Here is a 26,408-nt window from a genome sequence, read left to right as displayed (position 1 = left end):
AGCAAACAGTTTGGGCGAGGAAAACAACGTTGTTTTGCTCGCCCCGCTCGACGGGTGACAACTCCGCAAAAACAACAGTTTGTCAAGACAGGCTAGGGTGAAGGCTTAGGGCAGAGATTTTGTCGTTACGTGCAGTGCTTTACAAAAGGTATACATCATACGTGTACAGTCTTTTTGAAGCGTAACCTCGACAATGTTATTGTGTTCTTTTTTACGGATTTCTTTAAATAGAAGTAGTGGCATATGTATGTATCATATGTATGGCATAGTATGTATCATTAAACGCTGTTGGTGGGATTTCTCTGGTTACGCTAGCCCAGACATTTAACAAAATGTTAAAGGTTGACTTTGTTATAGCTGAAAATCATGTTTTTGAAATAGCTGTATATTAGCGATGTTACCACAAACGTAAATGTCAAGAGATTAGTTGATAGGTAGGAAACTTAGCAGTTACAATACATTCCTTCAGCATATATTATCTCCCACTAACAGAAACAAGTATGCATCAACAACCATTACCATTGCTTACATGCTTGTTACGTGTACAATATTCTTATCATTTGATTGTGGAGTTAGGAATTATCTACTCATAGCAACACTATAGTAGGAACACAACTCCTATTCAGTCCATCCATTTATATAGAAGTAACCTAATAGTTATATTCATTCCATGTCTAGCAACTAAGGAAGCAACATCATTTAATTGCAGGGCTGTATTGTCAAAGAAAAAGTGGCCAGGAGACTGTCAGTTAGTAGTTGCCAAAGATTGACTCGGCCGTGCGGGGGGGGGGGGGGGTCTGGGAGGGGAGCAGAAGTGCCCTCCCAGAGAAGGGGGTTTGGGCCCTTCCCCGAGGAAATTTTGAGAATTAAGAGCAAAATTAGAGCATTTTAAAGTGTATCTTGTATTATTTAAAGGTTGACTTGCGACAAAATTCACATTGCAGTTATTTGGTATCAAAAAATTCACCATGTCTTACTCACTTGTGTTGTAGGTTCCAAATATGTGGAAAAGTGATTACAAGCTCTTAAAAGCTCAAAAACGAAAAGCCGCCGTAGATTGGAATCTCTTTATTTCTCTGACGTAGTCATGAAATTTGGTTATTGTCTTGTCACATGATGTTCTCACGTGAATTGAAAGACCAATAAAATTCTCAATATAAAACTTATCGTAGCACTAGTTTATGACAAACACTTCGGGTTTTACCGAAGACCCCGTATCAAATATAGATGCTCGCTACTTTACAGTTTTGTTTCGGTTTAGTCTAAGCGACAAGTCGTAATCTGATCATGCGACCCAATACTTCGCAAATAATTTCTGCAGCACTTTTCGATTATCACAAGTGACCAACAGGCTCGTCATGATTATCAGACAATGATATGTACTCCTTCAAGCTAAGGCTAAAAAATTAAACCAATTTTTACTGTAAATTATAAGATATCACTGCTGAAAGTGACAGCATTACAATGGCGATAAAACATACTCATAAGAACAATAGACATGGTTTTATTGAATGCGTGAAGTATATTTTTGAAAATATTTCGATGAATAAGGTTGCATGAAAGTGTAAACAGAAACCATCTACCACAACTACATCACATTTGAGCCGTTGTGGAAAGAGAATCCAAACTACGGCGGTCTCGTGTGGCTGCGATTAACTGTTCGTTTTTGAGCTTTTAAGAGCTTGTAATCACATTTCCACATATTTTGCACCTACAACACAACAGAGTAAGACATGGTGAATCTTTTCAAATCAAATAACTGTAATGTGAATTTTGTTGCAAGTCAACCTTTAAGGTGGATATCCAGGTCCTCCCAAGTTGAGTCATTTCAAGTCTTGCAAAGAGAGCTAGCTACAGAATTATATGGTTTTGAGTTGTAAACATATATATGTATATTTACATTTATATTCCTAAATATACATACATGTACATGTGTACATAGAAGATTAATTGTTATAGCTTGACACTTGTCTTTTAAAAACTAAATTTAAGAGCACCTGTTTCAGTTACATAAATAAGTTTGAATAATATATTACATGCACCGGGGAAAGACAACAAATAAATTACTCGGCTTGCTTAAAACTTACTATGTTTAAATTATGGCCACCTAGGAATACAATGAGCAACAAACTTGGCCTGCAAACACAAACATACATGTACATGTGTACATAGAAGATTGATTGTTGTAGTTTGACACTTGTCTTTTAAAAAGCTCTTCTTCTGTCAATGTGTCCATGGCAGAAATATTTTACAACTGATTCTGTATCTATTTCATCATCTTTATATACCCTAGGACACTTATGTATTCGCCCCATCTAACTTTCGCGTTTTCGGGGAGTCATCCTCTCGCGAAAATTTCATGAGCGAAACTAAACTATCATAACGAACGAGCGAAAACGCGGAATTAAATAGCTTTGTTCATTGATAATGTAGAATGGAATTTCACAACGACATTTATTTTAACGTTTTTGACGACCACTATAGCATCGTTAAAATATAAACTAACAAAATAATCTGACTGTCAAAATTTACTACGTTATTATTTTGCAATTAATTATGATTATTTTCCCATTAAGAATGATTTATAATGATAGGAATTTGATGTCAATGCACACGCATTAGTTGCGTTATCGTTTGTTGGGGACATCAATCAATGCAGTGAGCACCGCGTGTTGAAAGAAAATAAGACACACTGACACTCACAGTACTACACAAGCAGCATGGCTCTGGAAAGGTTTGGATTTACCACTGACACCCCTACAATAACTTGTAATGGTTCAGAAGATGAGGCAATAGAGAAAGAGTTAGCTCTGATAAATAACACTAATAAAAAAGGAAGAGAATAAGTTATAATAACTACGCACTGTGCTAGTATCTGTAGTATTACTAGCAGCTGTATCATGTATGTATTTGTATACAACTTGTAATTACTGTAATAAAGATGTTCAGCAATTATTAGCAGCAGTTGTGTGTTTGGGAAACTTAAAATTAATACCTATACACAACACCGTTGATCGTTAAAATTAAAATACGTTAATATAAAAACAAGCTAAATTGTGAAAAAAATGTTAAAATTTTCAACGTAATTAAATTCCATTCTACAGTAGTCTAAGAAACAAATGGCAGCAAGCGATCACATTGCATTATCAATCTCAGCCATACAATTCTACCTGCGGTTCACAATTACAAACTAGTCCCAAAATGAAACATTTTTCTCACCGGCGAACCGAACCTGAGGAATATAATTATGTTTGTTCCACTGCATTTATTTTCACATCATTATATTTTCACACTCATCAGAGTTGCAAAATTAAGTTGCAGTGAAATTTTACTCTGTATGCTACTCACAAAATTAAATACTAGCGAAATATAAGTGTCTTAGGGTAAGTGTAACATTAGATGGTTATTTAGACAGCCTGCCCCATGATGTTCCTCATCAATCTTTGGATTCACTTCAATGCAGAAAAGTATCTCTCGCCTACTGCATTGGTGGCAGGCAAAACCAATACTAGATTAGTGAGCCTTTCCACTTCATCACCAGTTGCTAGAGCGCAACGTTGCGCTAGAGCGCTAGGTAATTAGTTGTTGGAAATTCTAAGTGAATGAGCTTAGACTGAAATTCTTACTAATTAGCCGCTGAAGATCACTAAAAGGTTGGGGCTATTCAGCTGCCCAGCCGCCTCAGGGAAAACGGGCTTGTAAATTTTAGTGTCACGTAATGACTTCCACGATGTACGCTATGCCGATTTTGCAGTTTCCGAGATTTTGACAGAAGAAAAGTGCTCCGGATGGTTCCGGAGTCTCCTAATAGGATAATACAGTACTGTTTAATTGTATACTAATAGTTGATCGATCAACATGTATATTGTATCATAATATCTTACGTCTAGACTGCTATTCTAACCCCATCCCAGTCTTTAGAAGGTTGGTTGGAGGTGTACGTACAGTAGCGTATATATATGAGGCATCGTTACATGAACTATAGCATTGGATTAGCCTTGTACAGCCGTAACCTGACCATCACTAGACTACCTCCCACCTATCGGCATCGACCCTCACATAGATGGTGAATAACACTATAGCACCAGCTAACCAGAGTCCTCTGCACCTACCGACAAACACAACTGAAGTGAAGACTATCCATATATAAGGAGATTTGGACTCATACTAATACTGAAGGTAGATAGCTCATTTACAACAAAATAAGCTACAACAACTTGCACCAAAATTAACATTACAGTTATTTGGTATCACAAGATTCATCATGTCTTACTCTGTTGTGTTGTAGGTGCCCAATATTTGGAAATGTGATTATAAGCTCTTAAAAGCTCAAAAACAAAAAGCCGCCGTAGATTGGAATCTGTTTATGTCTTTGACGTAGTCATGACAGTTTGGTTATTGTATTGTCACGTGATGTTCTCATGTGAATTGAAAGGCCAATAAAAAGCTCAATATAAAAAATCTACGCCTTCACTCAAATTGTGATTGTAATAAGCAGACTATGTTGATATTATTCAGAGTTTTCCACTCTTGTGTATTGATAAGACAATCACCAAATACTATTAGGCTACAGTTTCCTCCGATTTTTCTAGAACAAGCATAGTTTCACATATTGTTTTTATTCGAGGTCGATAGCTGTGCACTACCACAATTACTTGTTTTGCTATATCCATTTTACGATGATGGAAGAATATTTTGTGAATACAATTTAGTCAGAAGTTTAATCCTCAATAATAACTTATTACCGAACCACTAATGCAAACAGCAATGTATGGCTTGCGGTAAAACCAATCATCATACAAATGAATGCTACTCAAAAGCAAAACTTCAATACGACTATTGCGAGAAAAAAGGCCACATCGAAGCAGTGTGCCTAACAAAAAGGAAAGAGATAGAGAGAGGAAACAGATCGGAAACTATCGCCGCCACGTTTGCCTTCACAGCCACTGTGTCAGACCACTGCAACACAGCCACTGTGTCAGCCCACTGCAACACAGCCACACAAAACAACAATCCGAACAAGCTATCACTAATGGTAAACTGCGGAGCGCCAAGTCATCTCATCAATGATAAGAGCCGTTTTATCAGCTATGACAACACTTTCAAACTGGAGAAACACTTCATCAAAATGGCTGATGGTCACCAATCAAACCAGCTGGTAGTGGCTAAAGGAACAGCACAATTCACTATCCTAGATGAGAACAACATTTCAAACAAGGTCGATCTCAAAGATGTCTTATTAGCGCCAACTGTTCCAACAAGCCTGTTTTCAGTTCATGCCGCCATACAAAAAGGGGCGAAAGTTAATTTCTCGGATAAAAAAAATTCACTGGTCGCCAGCAAAACGAAGTTTACAATTGATCTGAGAGGTCGGTTGCACTTCCTTCACACAACAAATACAAGTGACTCAGCAAACATCACCAAAACACTGACGGAGTGGCACAGAGCACTGGGACACATGAACACCAAAGATATTCTTCAACTTGAGAAACTAACAACGGGTATGAACATAACAGGACCCAAATAAGAAACAGCATGCCAAACATGTAATGAGAGCAAGATAACGAGACAACCTCACAAGCAAGACCACCAACCTGAGCAGTCCACACAGCCACTGCAACGTGTACACTCGGACATATGTGAACCCATCACACCAACATCTAAAGGAGGTCAAAACTATGTCATAAACTTTATAGACGAATTCTCTAGCATGCTATTTACCTACAACATTCGCCAAACGAGTGATGCCACTACAGCACTGAAACAATTCATTGCTGACGTAGCATCGATAAGAACTATAAAATAGATTCACACAGATAATGGTATGGAGTATGTCGGCAAACAATTTCAGACTACACTACGTGAAAAGAGAATCAAACACACAACCACAGCACCCTACTTGTCATATCAAAACGGAAAATTAGAGAGATCATGGAGAACCCTAATGGAAACAGCAAGATGCCTTCTTAAAGATGCAAATCTACCCAAAACATTCTGGAGCTTTGCCGTAAACCATGCCCAGTACTTGCGGAACAGAAGTTATCAGAGACGTACCAACAAAAAAGCATACGAACTCTTCACCAAACACAAGCCAGACATGCAAAAAATTCACAACTTCGGAGCAAGATGCACATTCTACTCAGAAGGAAACAAACCAAAGTTAGGTGACCGTGGCCAGAGCAGCATCTACCTTGGTATCAACACGAAATCGCAGAGCTACCTAGTACTTGCATCAAGTGGAAGAATTCTCCCATCACGTAACGTACTTCTCCAAGAAACACAACAACATTGTGGAAATGACTCAGAAGAAGTCATGCCACAAGAAACCGCACAAAATCAAAACAGTGGAAATGACTCAAAAAAAGTCATGCCACAAGAACACGCACAAAATCAAAACAGCGGAAGTGACTCAAAAGAAGTCATGCCACAAGAACCCGCACAAAACCAAAACAGCAGAAATGACTCAAAAGAAGAGAACAAGAAGTTACGACCTCAATCAGTGGTCGTAACTGGCACTCTACTCTCACAGAATTTTTCATGTCAGAAGGCTTCCAAACTAACAAGAATGACCCTTGTGTTTACACCTCTTCGGACGGCACAGACATTATCTACATTATATTCTGGGTCGACGACATACTTGTGGCCAAAAATTCCGACCAGGTCATCAAACATGTGAAGGGCAAACTGGAGAACAGATTCAAGATGGATGACAGAGGTGAACTCAAATGGTTCCTGGGCATAGGCTTCACCCGTTTCAGAGATCGAAGCTACCAGATGTCTCAGGAGCGCTACACTGATGAAGTCCTAGAAAGATTCAACATGGCAGATTGCAAACCCAACGGTACTCCTGCTGATAAGCAAAGCACACTCATGAAAGCTATTGATGATGAACACCTGCAAGTTCTAGACCAAGGTTTTCCATATCGCCAAGCTGTTGGCAGCCTAATGTACCTTATGACCGACATTAGACCGGACCTAAGCTGGATACTGTAGTTTGCATCATATTATGTAATGTATTATGTAACACCCTCTTTGTCATGTAGCTAGAACTAATCCCTCAAGCCAGCATTAATGAGAATACATGCATAGTGTCAAGGTGTACATTTTGTGATTGCTCTAATAAACCACAGATACTGTCTAAGCTATCCCAATTTTTATACAAGCCAGGACCGCAACATGTTACAGCTATCAAGAGAGTATTCAGATACCTGAAGGCAAACAGACGTTCCAGACTCACCTTCAAACCCTCCGATGGAATACTCTCCAGATACTGCGACCCAAATTGGGCCAAAGATGCAGATGATAGAAGATCTACCACTGGTTATGTCTTCAAGCTCGGAAAGAATACTGCACCTATAGGCTGGAAATCCAGAAAGCAACCCACTGTAGCTCTCTCATCATGTGAAGCTGAGTACATGACACTATCAGATGCAGTCAAGGAGCTACATTATCTTCGATCTTTCTGCGACCAGATGAACATGTCCCAGCCTGATAGCAGCATACTATACACCGATAACCAAGGAGCCCTAGCCATGACCAAAGGGAATACAAGTTCACATACTTGTATCAAGCACATAGATATCCGCTACCACTTCCTCTAAGAACAGCAACATGTTGCGTTCCAGTATGTACCTACCAATGACAATGTCGCAGACTGTATGACCAAACAACTGGCCAAACCACAGCATGTAACAGCCATCACTCGTTTCAGTATGGATTGAGGGAGACTGTTGAACAGACAATCTACAGCTTCACTCAAATTGTGATTGTAATAAGCAGACTATGTTGATATTATTCAGAGTTTTCCACACTTGTGTATTGATAAAACAATCACCAAATACTATTACAGTTTTTTCCGATTTTTCTAGAACAAGCATAGTTTCGCATATTGTTTTTATTCGAGGATCATGGCTCTGCATTACCACAATTCCTTGTTTTTCTATATACGTTTTACGATGATGGAAGAATATTGCGTGAATACAATTTAATCAGAATTTTAATCCTCAATAATAACTTATTACCAAACCACCAACGAATTAAAGTTATACAAGAACATTCTTTCAACATCCAACACTAAAATGGCAGCAAGTTCGACAAAAACTTATCGTAGCACTAGTTTATGACAAACACTTCGGGTTTTACCGAAGACCCCGTATCAAATATAAATGCTCGCTACTTTACAGTTTTGTTTCGACTTGATCTAATCATCAAGTCGTAATCTGATCATGTGACCCAATACTTCGCAAATAATTTTGCAGCACTTTTCGATTATCACAAGTGACCAACAGGCTCGTCTTGATTATCAGACAATGATATGTACTCCTTCGAGCCAAGGTTAAAAAATTAAACAAATTTTTACGGTAAGTTATAAAATATCACTGCTGAAAGTGACAGCATTACAATGGCGATAAAATAGATGCGTAAGAACAATAGACATGGTTTTGTTGAATGCGTGAAGTATATTGTGAAAATATTTTGACAAATAAGGTTGCATGAAAGTGTAAACAGAAACTACCTCCCACAACTACGTCATATTTGAGCCGTTTTGGAAAGATTAACTGTTCGTTTTTTAGCTTTTAAGAGCTTGTAATCACATTCCCATATATTTTGCACTTACAACACAACATAGTAAGACATGGTGAATCTTATGATACCAAATAACTGTAATGTGAATTTTGTTGCAAGTCAACCTTTAATGATAATCATGAGGTGATATAAATTCGTTGAATGTGAACTTTTAAATTAGGTTGGTGGCACCAGCAGTGTCAGTTATGCAAACAACACTAGCAAAGAGCTCCAATAAGTTGCTTGACTTCACTAAAACTAGCCCATATGTACAGTAACTATCCAAACTGAAAACAGCTGATGGACCAAGTATAACAAACTTGATGTAAATCTGTTCTATAGAGTCAGTTTGATTCTATAGTTGCATCTATGAATACCATATGTATATTCTCAGTCTATCAGATACTAGAAAGGTTTCTAGTACAAACACATTCCAATGCAGATGTAATATATGCTAATATCATTACTGAATTCCAATTTTGTTGCAAGTCAAGCTAGTTTTAAAAATGCATCTAGCTTAAGCCTGGTTCCCATATACGTTGCAAAGCACCGGCGACAGCACCGCAGGCTATTAGCGATGAAATGTGAACATACGCACCGGGTACCGCCGGTAGTTGCCAGCGGCATCGCAATAGTTTAGTTGGTTGGTTGATGAGAATGTCTAAAAAAGAATTAGGTAGAAATAAATGAATCTGCACTTCAGAAGGAAAATAAAGAATATAACTTATCCACTGACAAATCGCAAATGGTGCACCGGTCTTCGATATGCGAGAGAAATTTGCTCTTTGCGTGAAATGAAAAGACAATTCCCTATTGTTGTGATTTCTCATTATGGCAAGGATGATTTCCTTATCTTTGTTTCTTTAAAATTATGATAATAATCCAATGTCATTATAATGCAGACTGAATAAGCTAAATTGCAATTTACACTTATCTATGTTTGTTGAGATTTTATTTGAGTATGAAAACTTTTTCTGACATAAGCATCTAAGATATACTCATATTTTACTAACTTCTGCAGCTTGTCGAAAGAAGACTAAACAGCATCACAGAAGCTTATGGAGAAACGACCTGTTCAAAATCATAGAAATCAACTGGTCTTGATGTCATGTTACTTTTAAAGCCAATTGAGATATTTAACCCTTGTCACCCTTGTCACAGATCCTGATGGCATACACAACTTGTAGTTTGAGACAATGAAGAGTGATCGACACCTCAAGGACCTTTGTGATATATACTCAGTTGTAGCTGTTAGTTAGTGCTGCCATGTGCCACATCATAGACTATATTTGCATTTTAACACGCACTATGAATCTTTTTTATACACGGCTAATTTAACAAAGGGCAGACTTCATAAAAGAATGGAAGATATTACATGGACAGCCATCGGGTTGAACTTTAATGACAGCTTTATTAAAGAGTGGTGTAGGAAATTTCCTGCTATTATTTTTGTGTATGATTGGAAGTGCAAATGCATTCAAGTACCTATGTGTGATTGTGTATACTTATACTCCTGTAATTCAATTTATCTCTTCATGTAAGTTTTACAATTAGTAGAAAGTAATATTCAGTTGCCAGTTTATAACCGTTAACTTGATCTCGTTACTCTTGATAGAATAGAGAAGTTTCATCTACATAGTATCGATCAGAATCAAGTCATCGTCAAAAGAAAACAAAAAGTTATGCCGCAAACTATTGATATAAATATTTTTGAAAGTTATATATAATAAAGATCAGCTTTACACAATTGTATAAATACACCAAGAAGCAAATTTATTAAAATGTATCAAGCTAAACTCAGATATACGTATTTATTTTCATACTGTAATTAGAACAAAATTATATATTAGTTAGAGTGGTACTAATGAAGGTTCAAATACATGATGACATGATACATGAGCCAGTAATAGTATAACAATTAATCAACAGGGTATGTTAGGGAGTCAAGAACGCATCGCTTCAAAGGGGTTAAAAATGTTGGTACCTTGCTGCCTAAATGATGTCATATATTAGGTGGTAAGGAAATTCAGACTCTTGCCACACTGGTAAGCAACTTGCCAGTTTTCACAAGCAGTCAAGGAAAGAAGAAAAAAAGAAATTAGTGACTGTCTAACTGACCTCTGAGCATGTAGAGTTGTCGAACTGGCAAGATTTAAAATTGTGGAAAAGAATGAACAGAAAAATAGTTGGGCGATTAGAGACAGATTAATCTCAGCAGCTTTTTTTGAATTATAACCATCTCAATTAAGTGAGTATTTGGTACAAGCTTTAATACAATATGAAATTCTACTGTGTGTAAAAGAATAATGTAATCAGATTAATGTGGATATAAACAGGTAATAGATTCTAAAGAAATAAGGTAGAGAAATGGGTGAAAAATGCATTAATGCAAGATTGCAAGTCGCATTGTCGCAAAATTGCATTGTCGCCTTCCCATTCGCCGTGTCACCCTTCCATCTGAAGTTGTCGCCTTTCGAAATGAAAGTATAACCTAAGCATCTGTCGCCTTAGCGACTGTCGCCTAACTGTTTATAAACCACCTGTGGCAATCTACCCATAGTATGTTTAACTTAGGGGTTTGGGTACGCAGTAATGCCACTGAGGCTCAGTTTGGTTGGGATCACCCAACCTTTAGACAATGATAACTCTATTGCTTCTGCTATGATCTTGCCACTCGAGTTGGTAGTCTGAGATTTAAGTCGTTTTGATCATACCTGTCGTACAATGCAAGTAGTATTTGGTAACTCTCACCTCTAATTGAGGTATATGTTAGTTCCTTCACTGGCGCCTTCTGAGTCCTTCAGGCTTTGTCCTCCAATCACCTCTTTCCGCTCTAGACTGCCCCTCACTAGGTCACTTCCGGGTCATGTCCATAAAGGAAACGCCCATTACACCACACCTCTTCAAGTGTACAGCTCTGTTGTTCACGGCAAGTGCTATCACACCATCAAACTAGAAATCATCATAACATCCCTGGACAAATACCTATTATTTTCTGTAATACTCTTATAGAACCCGACAGGACAGGACTTACATAGACAGAAGAATACAAAACATGTGCAAAATGTCAAAAAGTGGGTGCATAATGAAAAGAAACAACTGTGCGCTGTGCTGCAGGTAATGCTCCGGGAGCAGTCTTACGACTCTCTCGAAGTCCTGTCTCCATAATATTAGAACAAATAGAAGAGTGTAGAAGCCATCTCTTAGTTGATCTGCCGCGAACACATACTTGCTTCGTCGACTCTTAAAAATAGCTTTCGATATATTTGGAGTTGGCATATTATTCTTATTGTTGAAGAGAAAGATCTTTTTATTCACTATGGCTACATGACCCTTAATAGCGTCATTCTATTCATTATAGAATGCAGACATGGTAGGCGTTCTTGCAGTTAAGAAATTATACCTTCTGAAATCCATAGGAAATAGTGTACACTGTATAGGTCGAATGTTAAAAAACTTTAGTCAATCGTAATAAGGTGCAAAAATTTCCTTGATGGTGAACAGATTACTATTTATAAACGCAACTTCTCTACGGCTTCTATGTCGCGAAGTGAACCATAATGGTCCTACAACAATGTAGACAGATTTGTTCCAAAATCATTCGAAGTTTGCACATATATACTGTGATGCCATGCATCAATCGAGTCCCGGTATTGGGGTGACCTAACCATTGGGCACTTGCAGGTTGTGGAGAAGAGAGTTTCCCAGAACAACAGCCATGCTAAAACAACAACACGAAATAGGGTATGTGCCATATACAATGTCAAAACACAACATATATCATACTATATGCTTATATGCCCTGTTCGCATTTTAACGATTAATTGACAGAGCTCTAATTAGAGGCTACCTGCTCACTAGACTGATTATTGTATGATGATGATTGGAATACTGTTATTACCACTGTTGACTTATGTTGATGGTCTCCTGGAGCTACTGAACTTGGCTGTAGGCTAAAATTTTCTAATCTGCTTCACTGGAATTAGTAGGAGCTGTCGCTCTATGGAACCCAGAGTCTATCAACTCTCGAGTACTAGGAGCTAGCACTCTGCAGACTGGAATCTGTCGGCTCCTGATTACTAAGAGCTGTCGCTCTCTGGCTACTGGTATCTAGCGACTCCCGAGTATCAGACGTCGTTCTCAAGGTTTAAGAAGCTTTTGCTGCCTCAGAACTAGGATTTATTACCCGCAAAGAACTAGAGGCTCTCACTTCTTCAGTACTAGGAGCTGATGCTCCCGGAAAATTTGTAACTGGCAACTTGTTAAACTGCTCAAGATAGTTCATCTCCGGTTACACCATGGGGTCTTATGTTGGATTACCAGCTTTGGATATCTGCGCTCAGTTCTGTTCGCCGCTCTTTTTAGCTAATAAATAACAAGAAGATAATGCTGCTCTTTTTAGCCAACATTTCCCGACTGTTAGTCCCTACAACAGTTGCCATTTGCAGTTTATTTCTGTTGCCTTCTATCTTCACAGGCTGTAGTAACCTGAACGGTCTTCTGCCTCATGCCCTGTATCAAGCGTTGTAGTTGAAAGCTTGCCTAGATTTGGATCGAGCATCTCTGTTCATGAGCCTTTGTTCATTGGCTGAGCGAGTATTATTAATGCTCATCCAGTTCAGACTTTTGCCAAATAACAGCCGTGCTGGTGAATAACTAGCCAGATTCCAGTTAAGTGTCAGAATAACTACAAAGATCTGCTTATAGATTAAAGTTTTCAGGCAGTTGACAGTTTGAACTGCTTTCTCCGCTTCTCCATTACTCTGTGGATATCTTGGAGCTGATGTGGCATGTTCAATATCCTAGATTTTCAAAAATTGTTAGAATTCATCACCCTTGAAATAAGCCGCATTTTCAGTCACTAATGTGTGTGGTATACCTAACTTTCGTATATTACTCTGTATTATACTGCAGATGGTTCTCGACTTACCTCTCTCTACCTTCTCAGCTATTATGTAACGACTGTAGTAATCTACCATTACCAAGTAGTTCTGATACTCTTTCTCGCATACATTAACTGCTCAGCGCAACCATGGTCTTCCAGGAAGGGGTGTTTGACAAAGTTTTTGTCGGGGTACATGTCTGTATTCGACATACATGGTACAATTCGGCAACATGTTCCGGATTTCAGTGGATATTCCTGGATTAATATCTTTGAGCATTCATTCTCCCACTCCCTTTGGAATAAATACTCGGTCATCTTTGAACACGATGTCATCAATGGTCATCAAGTAGTCATTGAAGGTGAAGAATTTCTGTACCGTTGAATGAACTTTGTGATAAGTTGGCCAAGGCTGTAATATACTAAAGAAGTGGACTTCTTTCAGTATTATCAACTGTTGATGCCTGTAGTATTGCCAACCTACTCTATGATACTGGTAATGTCTCTACTAGTTCTTCTATAATGATGTCGGCATTACTAATGATCTTGTCTTTGAGGGGAGCTCTAGAAAGTGCAACTGCACACAACTAACTTCTCACCCGATGTGTACGAAATTGTATAATCATATGCCAGCAGCCTAAGTCTGAATCTCTGCACCCTTATTGGAAGTCCAGCCAGCTTTTTGCTTCCTAGTACAAAAATCAGCAGTTTATAATTTGTTTCGATGCTAAATCACCTTCCTGCTAGGAAATAACGAAACTTGTCTCATGCCCAGGCTATCGCCAGAGTTTCCTCTTCATATTGAGCATACTTGCTCTCTGTTGGTGAAATTGCTTTAGAAGCAAAAGCTACAGACTTCCATTTTGATCCTGATTTCTGTAACAAGGCGCCAAGACCATATGATGAAGCATCATGCTTAACATTGTCTCGGCCTCTAGCTTGTATGGTATTAAGGTAGCTGGCGATGACAGCTCATTTTGAGGTTTTCAAATTGTTGCATCTGTGATCCTTCCCACACCCTCTCTCTATCATTTTTGTGTAGTTTCCTAAGGGCTAAAACGTTTTCGGCTAGTGAGGGTGAGAATTTCCCGGCGTAGTTGATGATCCCAAAGAACTTTCTGAGTTCTTTCCTATTCTTCAGTGCTGGGTATTCTAGGATAGCTCTGGTTTTCTCAGGATCTACAGGTAATCCGCCTTGTTGATGACATGTCTGAGAAACTTGATAGAGTGTCTGTCAAACTCACACTTATCTGAATTGAACGTTATTGCGGCTGCTTTACGCGTCTGTAGCACTCATGCTGGAATTACATTGTGCTTTCTTTAGTAGGTGCACACATAGAGTTATCTTCCCCTAGAGTGATAACAACACGAGCGTTTCCGGTGCCAACAAGGAGCGTTTCAGCCACACCCCTTTTTGTGCTAGTCAATCGTAGTGATTGACTAGATTAATAACAACAGCCATGAGAATGGTTAAACAAGGATCATGAATTTCCACAATTAAGATAATAATTATTGCTCATCTTAAATAAATGATGATTATAGTTTATTACTCTAATATATGCTTATTATTTAAAGCAATTCTATACCTACATGACTTGCAAAGGCACTGAATAGATAATGTTAAGTAAGTGAGTTAATGCAACTAATAGATAAGATAGATGGCCATACTGGGGTTGTATTACATTAGTGTGATGGGAAGCTAATCGACTGCCATCAACTATGAGCTGTACTACCCGGCGTTGTCCGAGTAATAAAAAAGTCTTTGGGCAGAAAATTTATTTTTATATAACATTTACCATTCTAGCTTTTCAACTTCATATCATGAGAAAATATTTTTAAGCAAATCAAATGAATTAAGAGAAAAAAGAAAACAACTGTAAATGTTTTCAAGCTTTTTCAAACAACTGCAACTTTTAAATTTCATATCATGAAAGAAGTTTTTGTTGAAACAAATTAGGAAGAAAAATGAAACTGCAAATGTATTTAAATGTAAATGTGAAATAATTAGCAAGTAATAGCTAAATATAATCTGTTTAGCTATGATTTCAATAAAAAATTGTTTAATAAATAAAGTAATAAAAAAGTCTATTTTATTTTTATATAATTTAGTATAATTAAGTATAATTTATTTTTATTTAACATATAACAACATTTGCCACTCTAACTTTTTGCTTGCTTACATCAAACAAGGATGTCCACTAACTAGTGGACATCTTTGCTTCAAGCTAGTCTATGTATTTGATTGATAGGTATGTATTGAAATCTTATATTACATGCAAGGGCTGTTTGTGAACTGTGGTGTCGATTAATCACTATACCACCATACAATGTCAATACTTTCAGTTGATGGCAGTCGATTAGCTTCCCATCACACCAATGTAATACAACCCCAGTATGACTATCTATCTTATCTATGAGTAACTGATAGCATTAACTCACTTACATAACACTAGCGATTCAGTGCCTTTGCAAGTCATGTGGGTATTGAATTGCTTTAAATAATAAGCATATATTAGAGTAATAAACTATAATCATCATTTTTTTAATATGAGCAATAATTACTATCTTAACTGTGAAAATTCATGATCATTGTTTAAGCATTCTCATGGCTGATGTTATTGATCTAGTCAATCACTACGACTGACTAGCACAAAAAAGGGCCGTGGCCTAAACGCTCTTTGTTGGCACCGGAAACGCTCGGATTGTTGAAGGCACTGTTATCACTCTAGGGGGAGATAACCCTATGGGTGCACATACCATGATGTCATTCATCTGACAAATGACACCAGGTATCCTGGCTAAGACCTTTTGCATTTTTCTCTCAAAATCTCAGGCGCTGATGAGAGGCGTTTGCAGTAGTACCTACCAAAAGGCGTAATGAAGTGTGTTAACTCCAGGGCTGACTCGTCAAGTTTCATCTGGAAATAGTCACTGTTAGCATCCATTTTACTAAAGTATCTTGCGTTTCCCAGTTCACTCAATGTCTCATCAGTGGTCGGCAATGGATGATATTCTCTCAGTACTGACTCATTCAATTTGGTGAAGTCAATGCAGACTCTGATCTTTCTATTCTTCTTGGGAACCGCAATACATGGCGAACACCATTCAGTAGGAGATTCTTTCTTTTCAATCACTTCTAAGGCCTCCATTTTATTCCATTCTTTTCTCAGCGGCTCTCTTCTAGCTGGCGCTAATCTTCTCAGTACAGCTCATGCAAATGGTTTGGCGTCGGGCTATAGAGTGATGTTCACAACTGTCTCCAGCATGCCAAGTCCTTGAAACAGTTTAGGAAATTTCTGGATCCATGGTACCGCTGCAATCTCATCTGTAAACTCGACTAGATGAAGACTCGAGATTGCTGGTTTTCTGAGTAGAGGTGTGACTAAACCCTCAATGAAAGATGCCATCTTTTCAACGTGTCTCCTTTATACTGGAAATTAACTATCGCATATCCTTTCACATCCAAGTCTTGATTACCTGCAGCCTTGAGAGTTTTAGCTGGCTTCTGAAACTTTAACCCAATTCCTTTAGCTAACCTTGATGGGGGGCAGTGACTGATGCTTCTGTATCAAGTTTGAATCTCACATTCGAGGTGTTCACTTGAATTTTACAGCACCATGCCTTTGGTGTCCTCCGTTACGCAATCAAGATTGTCTTTGTAGTGGCCATATAGTCATAAGGAGTCTGATCCCAAATAGAGACCATCAGCAAACTCGGTGTTGAAGGCTCATTCTGATTCGTCGACTTCATTCACAAGTTTTGGGCTCTTCTTACATACGTGGGTCTGGCCTAATGGCCTTTCTTCCCACAGGCTTTACAAGTCAAAGTCTTTGCTGGGCACTTTCCAAATCTTTGGAAGGGATGCAAAGAAACTTTACATGGCTGGCTAGCCGATGAGAATTTGTTTTTGCTGACCAGTTCCCTTTTTCGAAAGAGTGTCAGAGCATATCAAGATTATCAACTAATCTAGCTGGCTCACTTCATTTAGGAGTCGCCACTCACTGCTTTGCTTTTTAGATACACCATAATTGCAATGGGCTGCCTGCACCTAAAGATCTACAATGAACTGGTGCATACTCAACTAACCTTGCCTCATCGAATTGAATTTGGTACTTTCATAAATGATGTTCTTCACTGGTTCGAAGTAATTGTCGAACATACTGATGGTGTTAGCCAATATCTTGCTTTCCATCCTTGTCTTCACTGTAGATGACAGGAAAATAAATGGGTACGCTTTCTGAGCCCATTTATACAGGCATGCTATACATGCCTGTACAAATGGGCATGTACAGGCATGTATAGCATGCCTGTACATGCCCATTTGTACAAGCATGCTCACTATTTGTCGTTCTTCAGACATCTTGCTGTAGTCTTTCGCAAGCTTGTAAACATAAAATTCTATTTTGAAAGTCTTCAATTGAATTGTTAAATTTCTAGAGAAAACATCCAACATCCTGACAAATCTGTCATATCTGGTGTTACCTTGACTATTAGCCAGATTGAATGTTTATAAGAACAGTAAATACACGCACTACAGTTCACTGTATCAGTCAATGAAACAAACAAATAATATTAATTTCTTTTTCCTAGATATAGTGTCTACGTTATTGTTTTGTAGGCTGTTTTGGTACTTTTAGTATGTAGAATTTAGTTTATTTACTTTATTATGAGACCATGTTGTACAATGCAAATAGTATTTGATAACTCTCACCTCTTGTTGAGTTATATGTTAGCTCTTTCACTGGCCCCTTCTGAGTCCCTCAGTCCGTAAAGGCCACGCCCATTACACCACAGCTGTACCCACAGTGAAGACGTTACAGCAAGGAGTTAATTCTAGCTAATTTTTGGGAGCTATTTTTTTTGACAAATAATCCATTAAAAAAGTAGACCTTTATTTTTGAGTAACAAAAATCAAGTTTGCTTTTTATTGGTATTCTCGCAGATGTAAAGCTTCAAGAATAAACAGCTATGCTATATTTTTGTAATGGCTTAGATTATCACAAGTATGTGAAGTAAATAATGTCTTTGGTAGTCTTTACCTCAAACAGCGAGCTCAAAAATACTTAAATAGTTACATGATATAAACTGCACAACTTCTAAAATTAAAACCCAAACTTTGTTTTTCATGAAAGGCTACGGTGAGCTGAGGCATTTTCCAAAGTACTAAAGCTATTGCATTTTCTCGCTAACTGGCCAAAAGAAGGAAGATGTTTTTAGTGCTACTTTCCGAATCTAAAATGCCAATCACAATTTTTGCTCCAGATTTTGAGATTGTTGAACTACTTCTTTTTAATCAATAGAGAGTCAAAAATTGAAATGTTCCGTCAAATTACTGATTGAATGCGAATATACTTCTATATAATATTACTAGCTGTACCACCCGGTGTTGCCCAGGTAATAAAAAAGTCTATGGACAGAAATTTGGTTTGTACATGTATTTAACATATAACAACGTTTCCCATTCTAACTTTCAAACTACATATCATGAGAGAAGTGTGTCGTGTAGTTGAACTAAATTAAGAGACAAATAAAAACAACTGTAAAGGTTTTAAAACTTTGTTAAACAACTGTACCTTTCAAGCTAGTGGCCTGGCATATTGCCAATGGAAAATTCTACTAAGCTAGTTAATAAGGCTAGGCTTCCAATGACGGTAAGCCATGACTTTGCGTCTGCATTGTTGTCCAGCTCCATTGCTGTCCTATTCTAATAATAGTTATAGCCGGAAAACCAACAGATATACAGATATACGACGACACACGGACATACTTTGAGAAATATATATATAGATATAACACTCCATTTTATCAGAGAGGTTCAATAGCCTCTTAATTCAATAAATCACTATCTGATAGTTTGTATGATTATATTTTTTACGAAACTTTAAAATTTCATAGGTTCTAATTGCATAGCTTTGATGTTGTGAAATTCTATGGATAATGTTTGAACCTCTTAATGGCTTGTTAAGAACTATCGTCCTCAGGCAATAAGTTTGATGACACAGTGTTTGCTTCGCTCAACTGCCTGTTCTCTATTGTTTCAAACATGGTGGTCATCTGGTCCCACTAACTGGTTTTAGTAAGACTAATATACACCGCATAATCAATTTATAGAAAAAATGTTTTACGCATTGTGCCACCAAAAGAATCAATAAATAAGAAAGTATTGCCATGTAATGTCATAAACACAAAAATAAAAATTTATACAAGGAAAACTTGAAACTACCAAGTTCAGGCCTATGTATAATTTCTTTTGACAAAAGGTTTAAAGAATTCACAATGCAATTGTTCAATTGTTGAGCGTATTTTTGGTAAATGCAAAATAAAATCATCACCCTATCTGGTACTTGAGAATTGAAACATGAGTGATGTATAAAGAACTTTAACCACTCAGTATTTCGAATCCATCAATGAAATCTGACAAGTAGTAATTATTGACAACTTATTCACGATCAATTTTTCAGAGGATATTCACAATTTTTTTAATGCTTTTAAAAATAACTTTTTGCCTGTATACGTGACAAATAAACAACGCCTTATTGGAATCTGTAATGACAACCCATTTCTTATAATCATCCCATGTCTGAAACTACATGCACGACTGTGACTTCTGTCTTCGGCCAAACATATAAATGCTTATTAAATGTGATGTAGTAACTTACCAAATTAAAAATATAAATAAAAGCCTGAGGAAATAAATCCATCATTGCCCATTAAACACCCTTGAGCTAGCCTAGCTGGACCTAGGTGTTTAATGGACAATGATAGATTTATTTCCTCTCAAGCTAAAAACCAACCAGACATAAATCCGCACAAAATTTCTCTACGTCATAGAATTCGTAGGTGGTGAGACTTTTTTGTATATGATAGGTTCTTGCCATACAACAATACAATCACTCTCAAAGATGCCTAACATGTTCCATAAGTTATGTACTAGTTTCCCTACAAGTCACCATAAAGGAAAACCTCCAAGGTGACAAGAGAATATGAGCCATCGCTCTACAGACACCTCAAACAAGCCCTGCATCCTACAATTAGTGAGCTCTCAGCAGGGATCGCTAAACATATTATGGAAATTTTTCCTTTGCTATATCCATTTCCATAAACATAAATATTTCCATAATTTTATGGAAATGGATATGGAAATTTTATTTTAGAAATATGGAAATGTTATGGAAATGGAAATAATATGGAAATGAATTATGGAAATGGAAATAATACGGAAATGAATTATGGAAATGGAAATATTATGGAAGTGAATTATGGAAATGTTATGCGAATGGAAATAATATGGAAATGAATTATGGAAATGTTATGGAAATAATATAGAAATGAATTATGGAAATGTTATAGAAATAATATGGAAATGAATTATGAAAATTTTATGGAAATGAATTATGGAAATGAAAAGAATATGAAAATGGATTATGGAAATGAAAATAATATGGAAATGTTATGGAAGTGAAAATTATATGGGGATCAATTATGGAAATGGATATTTTAACATACACGTAATCCAAGATATAAACAGAGGCAAGTTATATGTCTATATAGGTGTATATTTAAATGAAAGAATATTTAAAGTGCTAAGTGTATACATTATGGGATCGCTAAACATATTATAGAAATGTTTACTTTTCCATATCCATTTCCATAAACAAATATTTCCATAATTTTATGGAAATAGATATGGAAATTTTATTTTAGAAATATGGAATTGGTATGGAAATAGAAACAATATGGAAATGAATTATGGAAATATTATGGAAATAGAAATAATATGGAAATAAAGTAGGGAAATGTTGTGGAAATGAATTATGGAAATGTTATGGAAATAATATGGAAATGAATTATAAAAATGTTATGGAAATAATATAGAAATTAATTATGGAAATGGTATGGAAATAATATGGAAATGAATTATGGAAATAATATGGAAAGGGAAATAATATGGAAATGAATTATAGAAATAATATGTAAATGCATTATGGAAATGAATTATGGAAATGGAAATGCATTATGGAAATGAATTATAGAAATAATATGGAAATGCATTATGGAAATGAATTATGGAAATGGAAATAATATGGACATGAATTATGGAAATGGAAATTGTGACATACATGTTATCCCTGGCTCTCAACTATTGTTACAGAGCTATAGTTACTTATGCCTGAAGCTTGGAATAACGTCTTGCACTTATCACCTACCTACTCTAATGTATCATTCCCATAGAATATGCCAAGATAAATGAAGGTGCATTGATTAACCCTCATGCAAGAGCAGCATTAGTAGTATGCACTATTCCTTTGTCAGAGACTTGAACCAACATATTTAACATCATTCTGCAGCTTTCACTTGTGTGATTACAACGGAGCCTGTATCTGTCAATTCTGTATGAAACACTTGTACAGTGTGGCTAAGAGATATATTGAAAGGAGTGCTAATTGTGTGATAGCTTCAAAACTGTATTATATATATTCCGTTATATTATGTCTATATAAGCATTATAATGAGCCCCAAACAAGATTTTTGTTTCAGTCATAATTAACGATGGTTATTTTATAGCTGAGATTATACAATGTAGTATTCTCAGTATCTCTAGGGTTTAGGGCAGAACTTTGTAGCATGTTTGAATCTGTAGGAAGGTAGCTCCAAACATCTTGACACCTTGGATGTTTTCCTCGATGGTGACTTGTCAGTCAAACTGATCATTACATACTTTCATGATCGCTATAATTAAGCAGCTTCGTGATTGTATTGTCGTATGGCATGAACATCACATAGAGAAGTTTTAACACCTGTTGAGGTGACACAGTGAAAATATGGTAAAGCAGGTTTCTACATCTTTAAGTTTGAATACAACAGAAATAATCGTTCCAAACCAGTATGTATTATCAGTGCCATCGCTTAAGTTGTAATAATGGAATGCAAAAACAATAGGCTAAAACAATATCATATATAAATGGAGTAAGTATTATGCATAGTGCAACCATATGCAGTTGAAACTGAAAGGTTGAAAAGAAGCTATAGCGAAAATGTTTACCAACTACTGTTATAGTAAAACAATTGTAAGTACTACACTGATGGCAACACGACAAGCTATATTTTGCTGCATCCAAACAACAGAGAAGAGTTTCATAAAAACAGGTTGACAGTCACTGACTAGCATTATAAATTAGAAATAAATTACTCACAAATCTTGGACACAGTCTAATGAATGGAAAGTATATTATAAATCAAAAAATATGTTCTAGCAAACCATAATTTAAATGTAGCATATCTAGCTCATGATAATGACTAGCGGTGCTCTAATACAGTGTCAGTGAAGCGGTGAACCCTATACTTTAACTTTAACTTCCAAGTCAACGTTGTATATATCCTTCCAAAGTGACTGGATGGCTTCTGTGAAGTAGGACAAGGATGCGGAAGACCAAAAGACAAATTGATGAGTATTGGGAGTTTGTTGTTCAAAACCTTCTACCACATCCACTTCGCTCCTTTCACGGTTTATTGACTGAAACAGGTTACAGGTAGGAGAGAGAGACACAATGACTTTGTAAGGCATGTGATAGAGGCTTACTCATATATACGAATATGTGTGCACACGCAGTTGTACGACAAACTCATATGATACACAAGTTGGTAAGGGAGAGTGAACTATCTACTGCAAAGAAATAGATCTCAATATTAACATGAAAGCATAACGACATTACATAATACTGTGACATACAGTATGTCTAATCCAAGCAAGCTGAAGGTACAAGCCAGTCACCCAAAGGCTTGTATTTTTACACAAAACATATCAGGTCAAAATGAGAAAAATGCTGCCAAGTGCAATAGAAATAAAATATCAGCAATATTGCTGGTTATTACCCGTAATGATTTTAACGAACAAGTACAACAGATGTATAAGTGGGAACAGAATTAACTATACGAAACTCACAACATCCTGTAGGTGTATAATGGAAGAAACCATGCGAAACTCACAACATCCTGTAGGTGTATAATGGAAGAAACCATGCGAAACTCACAACATCCTGTATGTGTATAATAGAAGAAACCATACCAAACTCACAACATCCTGTATGTGTATAATAGAAGAAACCATACCAAACTCACAACATCCTGTATGTGTATAATAGAAGAAACCATACCAAACTGACAACATCATGTATGTGTATGATAGAAGAAACCATACCAAACTCACAACATCCTGTATGTGTATAATAGAAGAAACCATACCAAACTGACAACATCCTGTATGTGTATAATAGAAGAAACCATACCAAACTCACAACATCCTGTATGTGTATAATAGAAGAAACCATACCAAACTCACAACATCCTGTATGTGTATAATAGAAGAAACCATACCAAACTGACAACATCCTGTATGTGTATAATAGAAGAAACCATACCAAACTCACAACATCCTGTATGTGTATAATAGAAGAAACCATACCAAACTCACAACATCCTGTATGTGTATAATAGAAGAAACCATACCAAACTCACAACATCATGTATGTGTATAATAGAAGAAACCATACCAAACTGACAACATCCTGTATGTGTATAATAGAAGAAACCATACCAAACTGACAACATCATGTATGTGTATAATAGAAGAAACCATACCAAACTCACAACATCATGTATGTGTACAATAGAAGAAATCATACCAAACTGACAACATCATGTATGTGTATGATAGAAGAAACCATACCAAACTGACAACATCATGTATGTGTATAATAGACGAAACCATACCAAACTCACAACATCCTGTATGTGTATAATAGAAGAAACCATACCAAACTCACAACATCCTGTATGTGTATAATAGAAGAAACCATACCAAACTGACAACATCATGTATGTGTATAATAGAAGAAACCATACCAAACTGACAACATCATGTATGTGTATGATAGATTCCAAGGAAAGATAAGACTGGCCAGTATGAATACGACTTCTTGTGAAGGGAAGGTAGTAAGTCTCCTTCACAACGTACAAGTTACAGTCATGAGCAACCAAACTCACTGGCTGACATCCATCTAGTGAATCTGTAGAAAGAAGCCATCATGCGAGTATAAAAATGTGGTTCCTATGTTATACTTGAGACCAATATTTTCAAAAACTTGTTTTGAGTTAAAATTATTGTATTTGTTTAACTTCATTGCAGTAGATATCTGTAGAACATGAAACAGCTCACAGAGAAAAATCCTCAGCTCTCTGTTGCAACATGGATATACCTAGATTATTACCATATATGGATATACCTAGATTATTACCATATATGGATATACCTAGATTATTACCATATATGGATATACCTAGATTATTACCATATATGGATATACCTAGATTATTACCATATATGGATATACCTAGACTATTACCATATATGGATATACCTAGATTATTACCATATATGGATATACCTAGATTATTACCATATATAGATATACCTAGATTATTACCATATATGGATATACCTTAATTATTACCATATACGGACATACCTAGGTCATTACCATATACAGACATACCTAGATTGTAGCTGTTATCAGTAGATACTCTGAGAAACCCTGAGACGAAATATACAGCCTGTGCATCTTCTTCGTGCACATGAAACTTTGGAAGACACCGAGAGATTTGTTGGTAATATTCTTGGTTGATTTTCCCAATAGATTTCAACTTGCTTTGTTCACTGAATGAGCTGTTACGCAAGAGCACTGCAATTAGAGATAATCAGAAGGTAAGAATGATGTCTTTAGCAGTTTTGTTTACTCCAAACGCTTCGGTTGCGAACACACATATTGGATCGGTACCTGCGAAAGCAGCGTACAGTCAAACCTTGAGCAAGCAGTCAAACCTCGACCTTTTGCTCGATACGAGCAAAAGGTCGAGCAACTTTTTGCCTTGAAATACGAGAAACTTTTGAGATACCAGCCATTTCTTCATGGCCACTACATGGCAAAGTTCGTGAGAGGCCATTTTTGAGAACAGCATCGATCAGTCTTTCTCATCAATTTAGTTTGAAAAAGTTTTACAAAGATTGGCTAAAAGTTATAGTGAAAGCAAGGCAAAAAGCGCAAAGCTGGAAACATAATTTGTAAGCAATTAGAGCAAAGACAAAATTAAAGTTAAGTTTAGTGAAAGAATAAAACTTAGCTTGAGTGCATGTTTAGCAAGCTAAATTCATTTGAGTTAAATTCAAAGTTTATATTACATGTAGGGCTACAAAAGTGTACTGAACGCTATGTTGTCAAGTCTCTTTCAAACAGCTCAGATCTTACCTCAGCCACTACGTCTGTCTCGAAGGTATGAACTCCATACAGTATTGTACAAGGAATGTTACAGTTTATTGCAGATCATAACCACTAAATAGGTATTTGTTACTTTTATGGGTATAGGTAGCGAATTACAACAATTACCAACACGTTTTTCCATTGTAATATCTTGTCTTAGTTGGGTTTCCATAGTATGAGAACAGATTAATTAGTATTTAGTTATTTTATATAAAAAAAATATTGCATCGAGATATGAGAACATTGACATATGAGCTCAGTCCAGGAGTACATTGAGTTCGTATGTCGAGGTATGACTGTATTTGAAAATGCTGATGGAGTCCACCAAATTTAGACATTTAAAAAAGAAATGAGAATATTTTTGCGGAGTTGTAATGATTGTATGCCAACTGGGCCGAGCCACCCACTGGTCATTACTATTCCTTACTTGAGAAGCTGGCGTGGAGAAACTGTCCAACTCGTTGGTCTCTAATGAGCAAACAGTACCCTGACCTGTCAAACTCGACCCGTATGTTCTGATGAGAAAGGCCAATCTCTATGTGGCATATGTCTGACAGTGGCCTTCGCTCTAGCAACTCAAGCTGGGCGGTAGTCTCAGCGCCCCTACTCAAAAGAGCATAATAAAAGATGAGAACTAAAGCTATCAT

General features: G+C 36.7%; 2 protein-coding genes across 4 annotated transcripts in view; one reads left to right on the top strand and one right to left on the bottom strand.

Moving 5' to 3' along the window:
- Positions 1-4,771: 4,771 nt before the first annotated feature.
- Positions 4,772-5,527, top strand: LOC137387000 (uncharacterized). Its single transcript, XM_068073272.1, has one exon. It carries the CDS (start codon positions 4,772-4,774, stop codon positions 5,525-5,527), a length of 756 nt encoding a protein of 251 aa, XP_067929373.1.
- A 16,794-nt stretch (positions 5,528-22,321) lies between these two features.
- LOC137387160 (serine/threonine-protein kinase 11-interacting protein-like) overlaps positions 22,322-26,408 on the bottom strand; it is a 51,930-nt gene continuing 47,843 nt past the window's right edge. For all 3 annotated transcript variants that reach the window (XM_068073482.1, XM_068073483.1, XM_068073484.1), the window contains 4 exons: positions 26,189-26,364; positions 25,000-25,185; positions 24,350-24,513; positions 22,322-22,961 (listed from right to left, as the gene is read on the bottom strand). In XM_068073482.1, coding sequence (XP_067929583.1) covers positions 22,785-22,961; positions 24,350-24,513; positions 25,000-25,185; positions 26,189-26,364 — 703 coding nt within the window. In that variant the 3' untranslated portion in view covers positions 22,322-22,784. The remainder of the gene's footprint in view (positions 22,962-24,349; positions 24,514-24,999; positions 25,186-26,188; positions 26,365-26,408) is intronic.

Source organism: Watersipora subatra, chromosome 2 (assembly GCF_963576615.1).
Source record: "Watersipora subatra chromosome 2, tzWatSuba1.1, whole genome shotgun sequence".
Taxonomy (NCBI): Eukaryota; Metazoa; Bryozoa; class Gymnolaemata; order Cheilostomatida; family Watersiporidae; genus Watersipora; species Watersipora subatra.
Note: the sequence above shows the minus strand (reverse complement) of the source record. Positions and strands in the feature narration are given on the sequence as shown.

Excerpts from the sequence above, each read along its gene's own strand:
- LOC137387000 (XM_068073272.1), top strand. The coding sequence starts at position 4,772 with ATGGCTTGCGGTAAAACCAATCATCATACAAATGAATGCTACTCAAAA.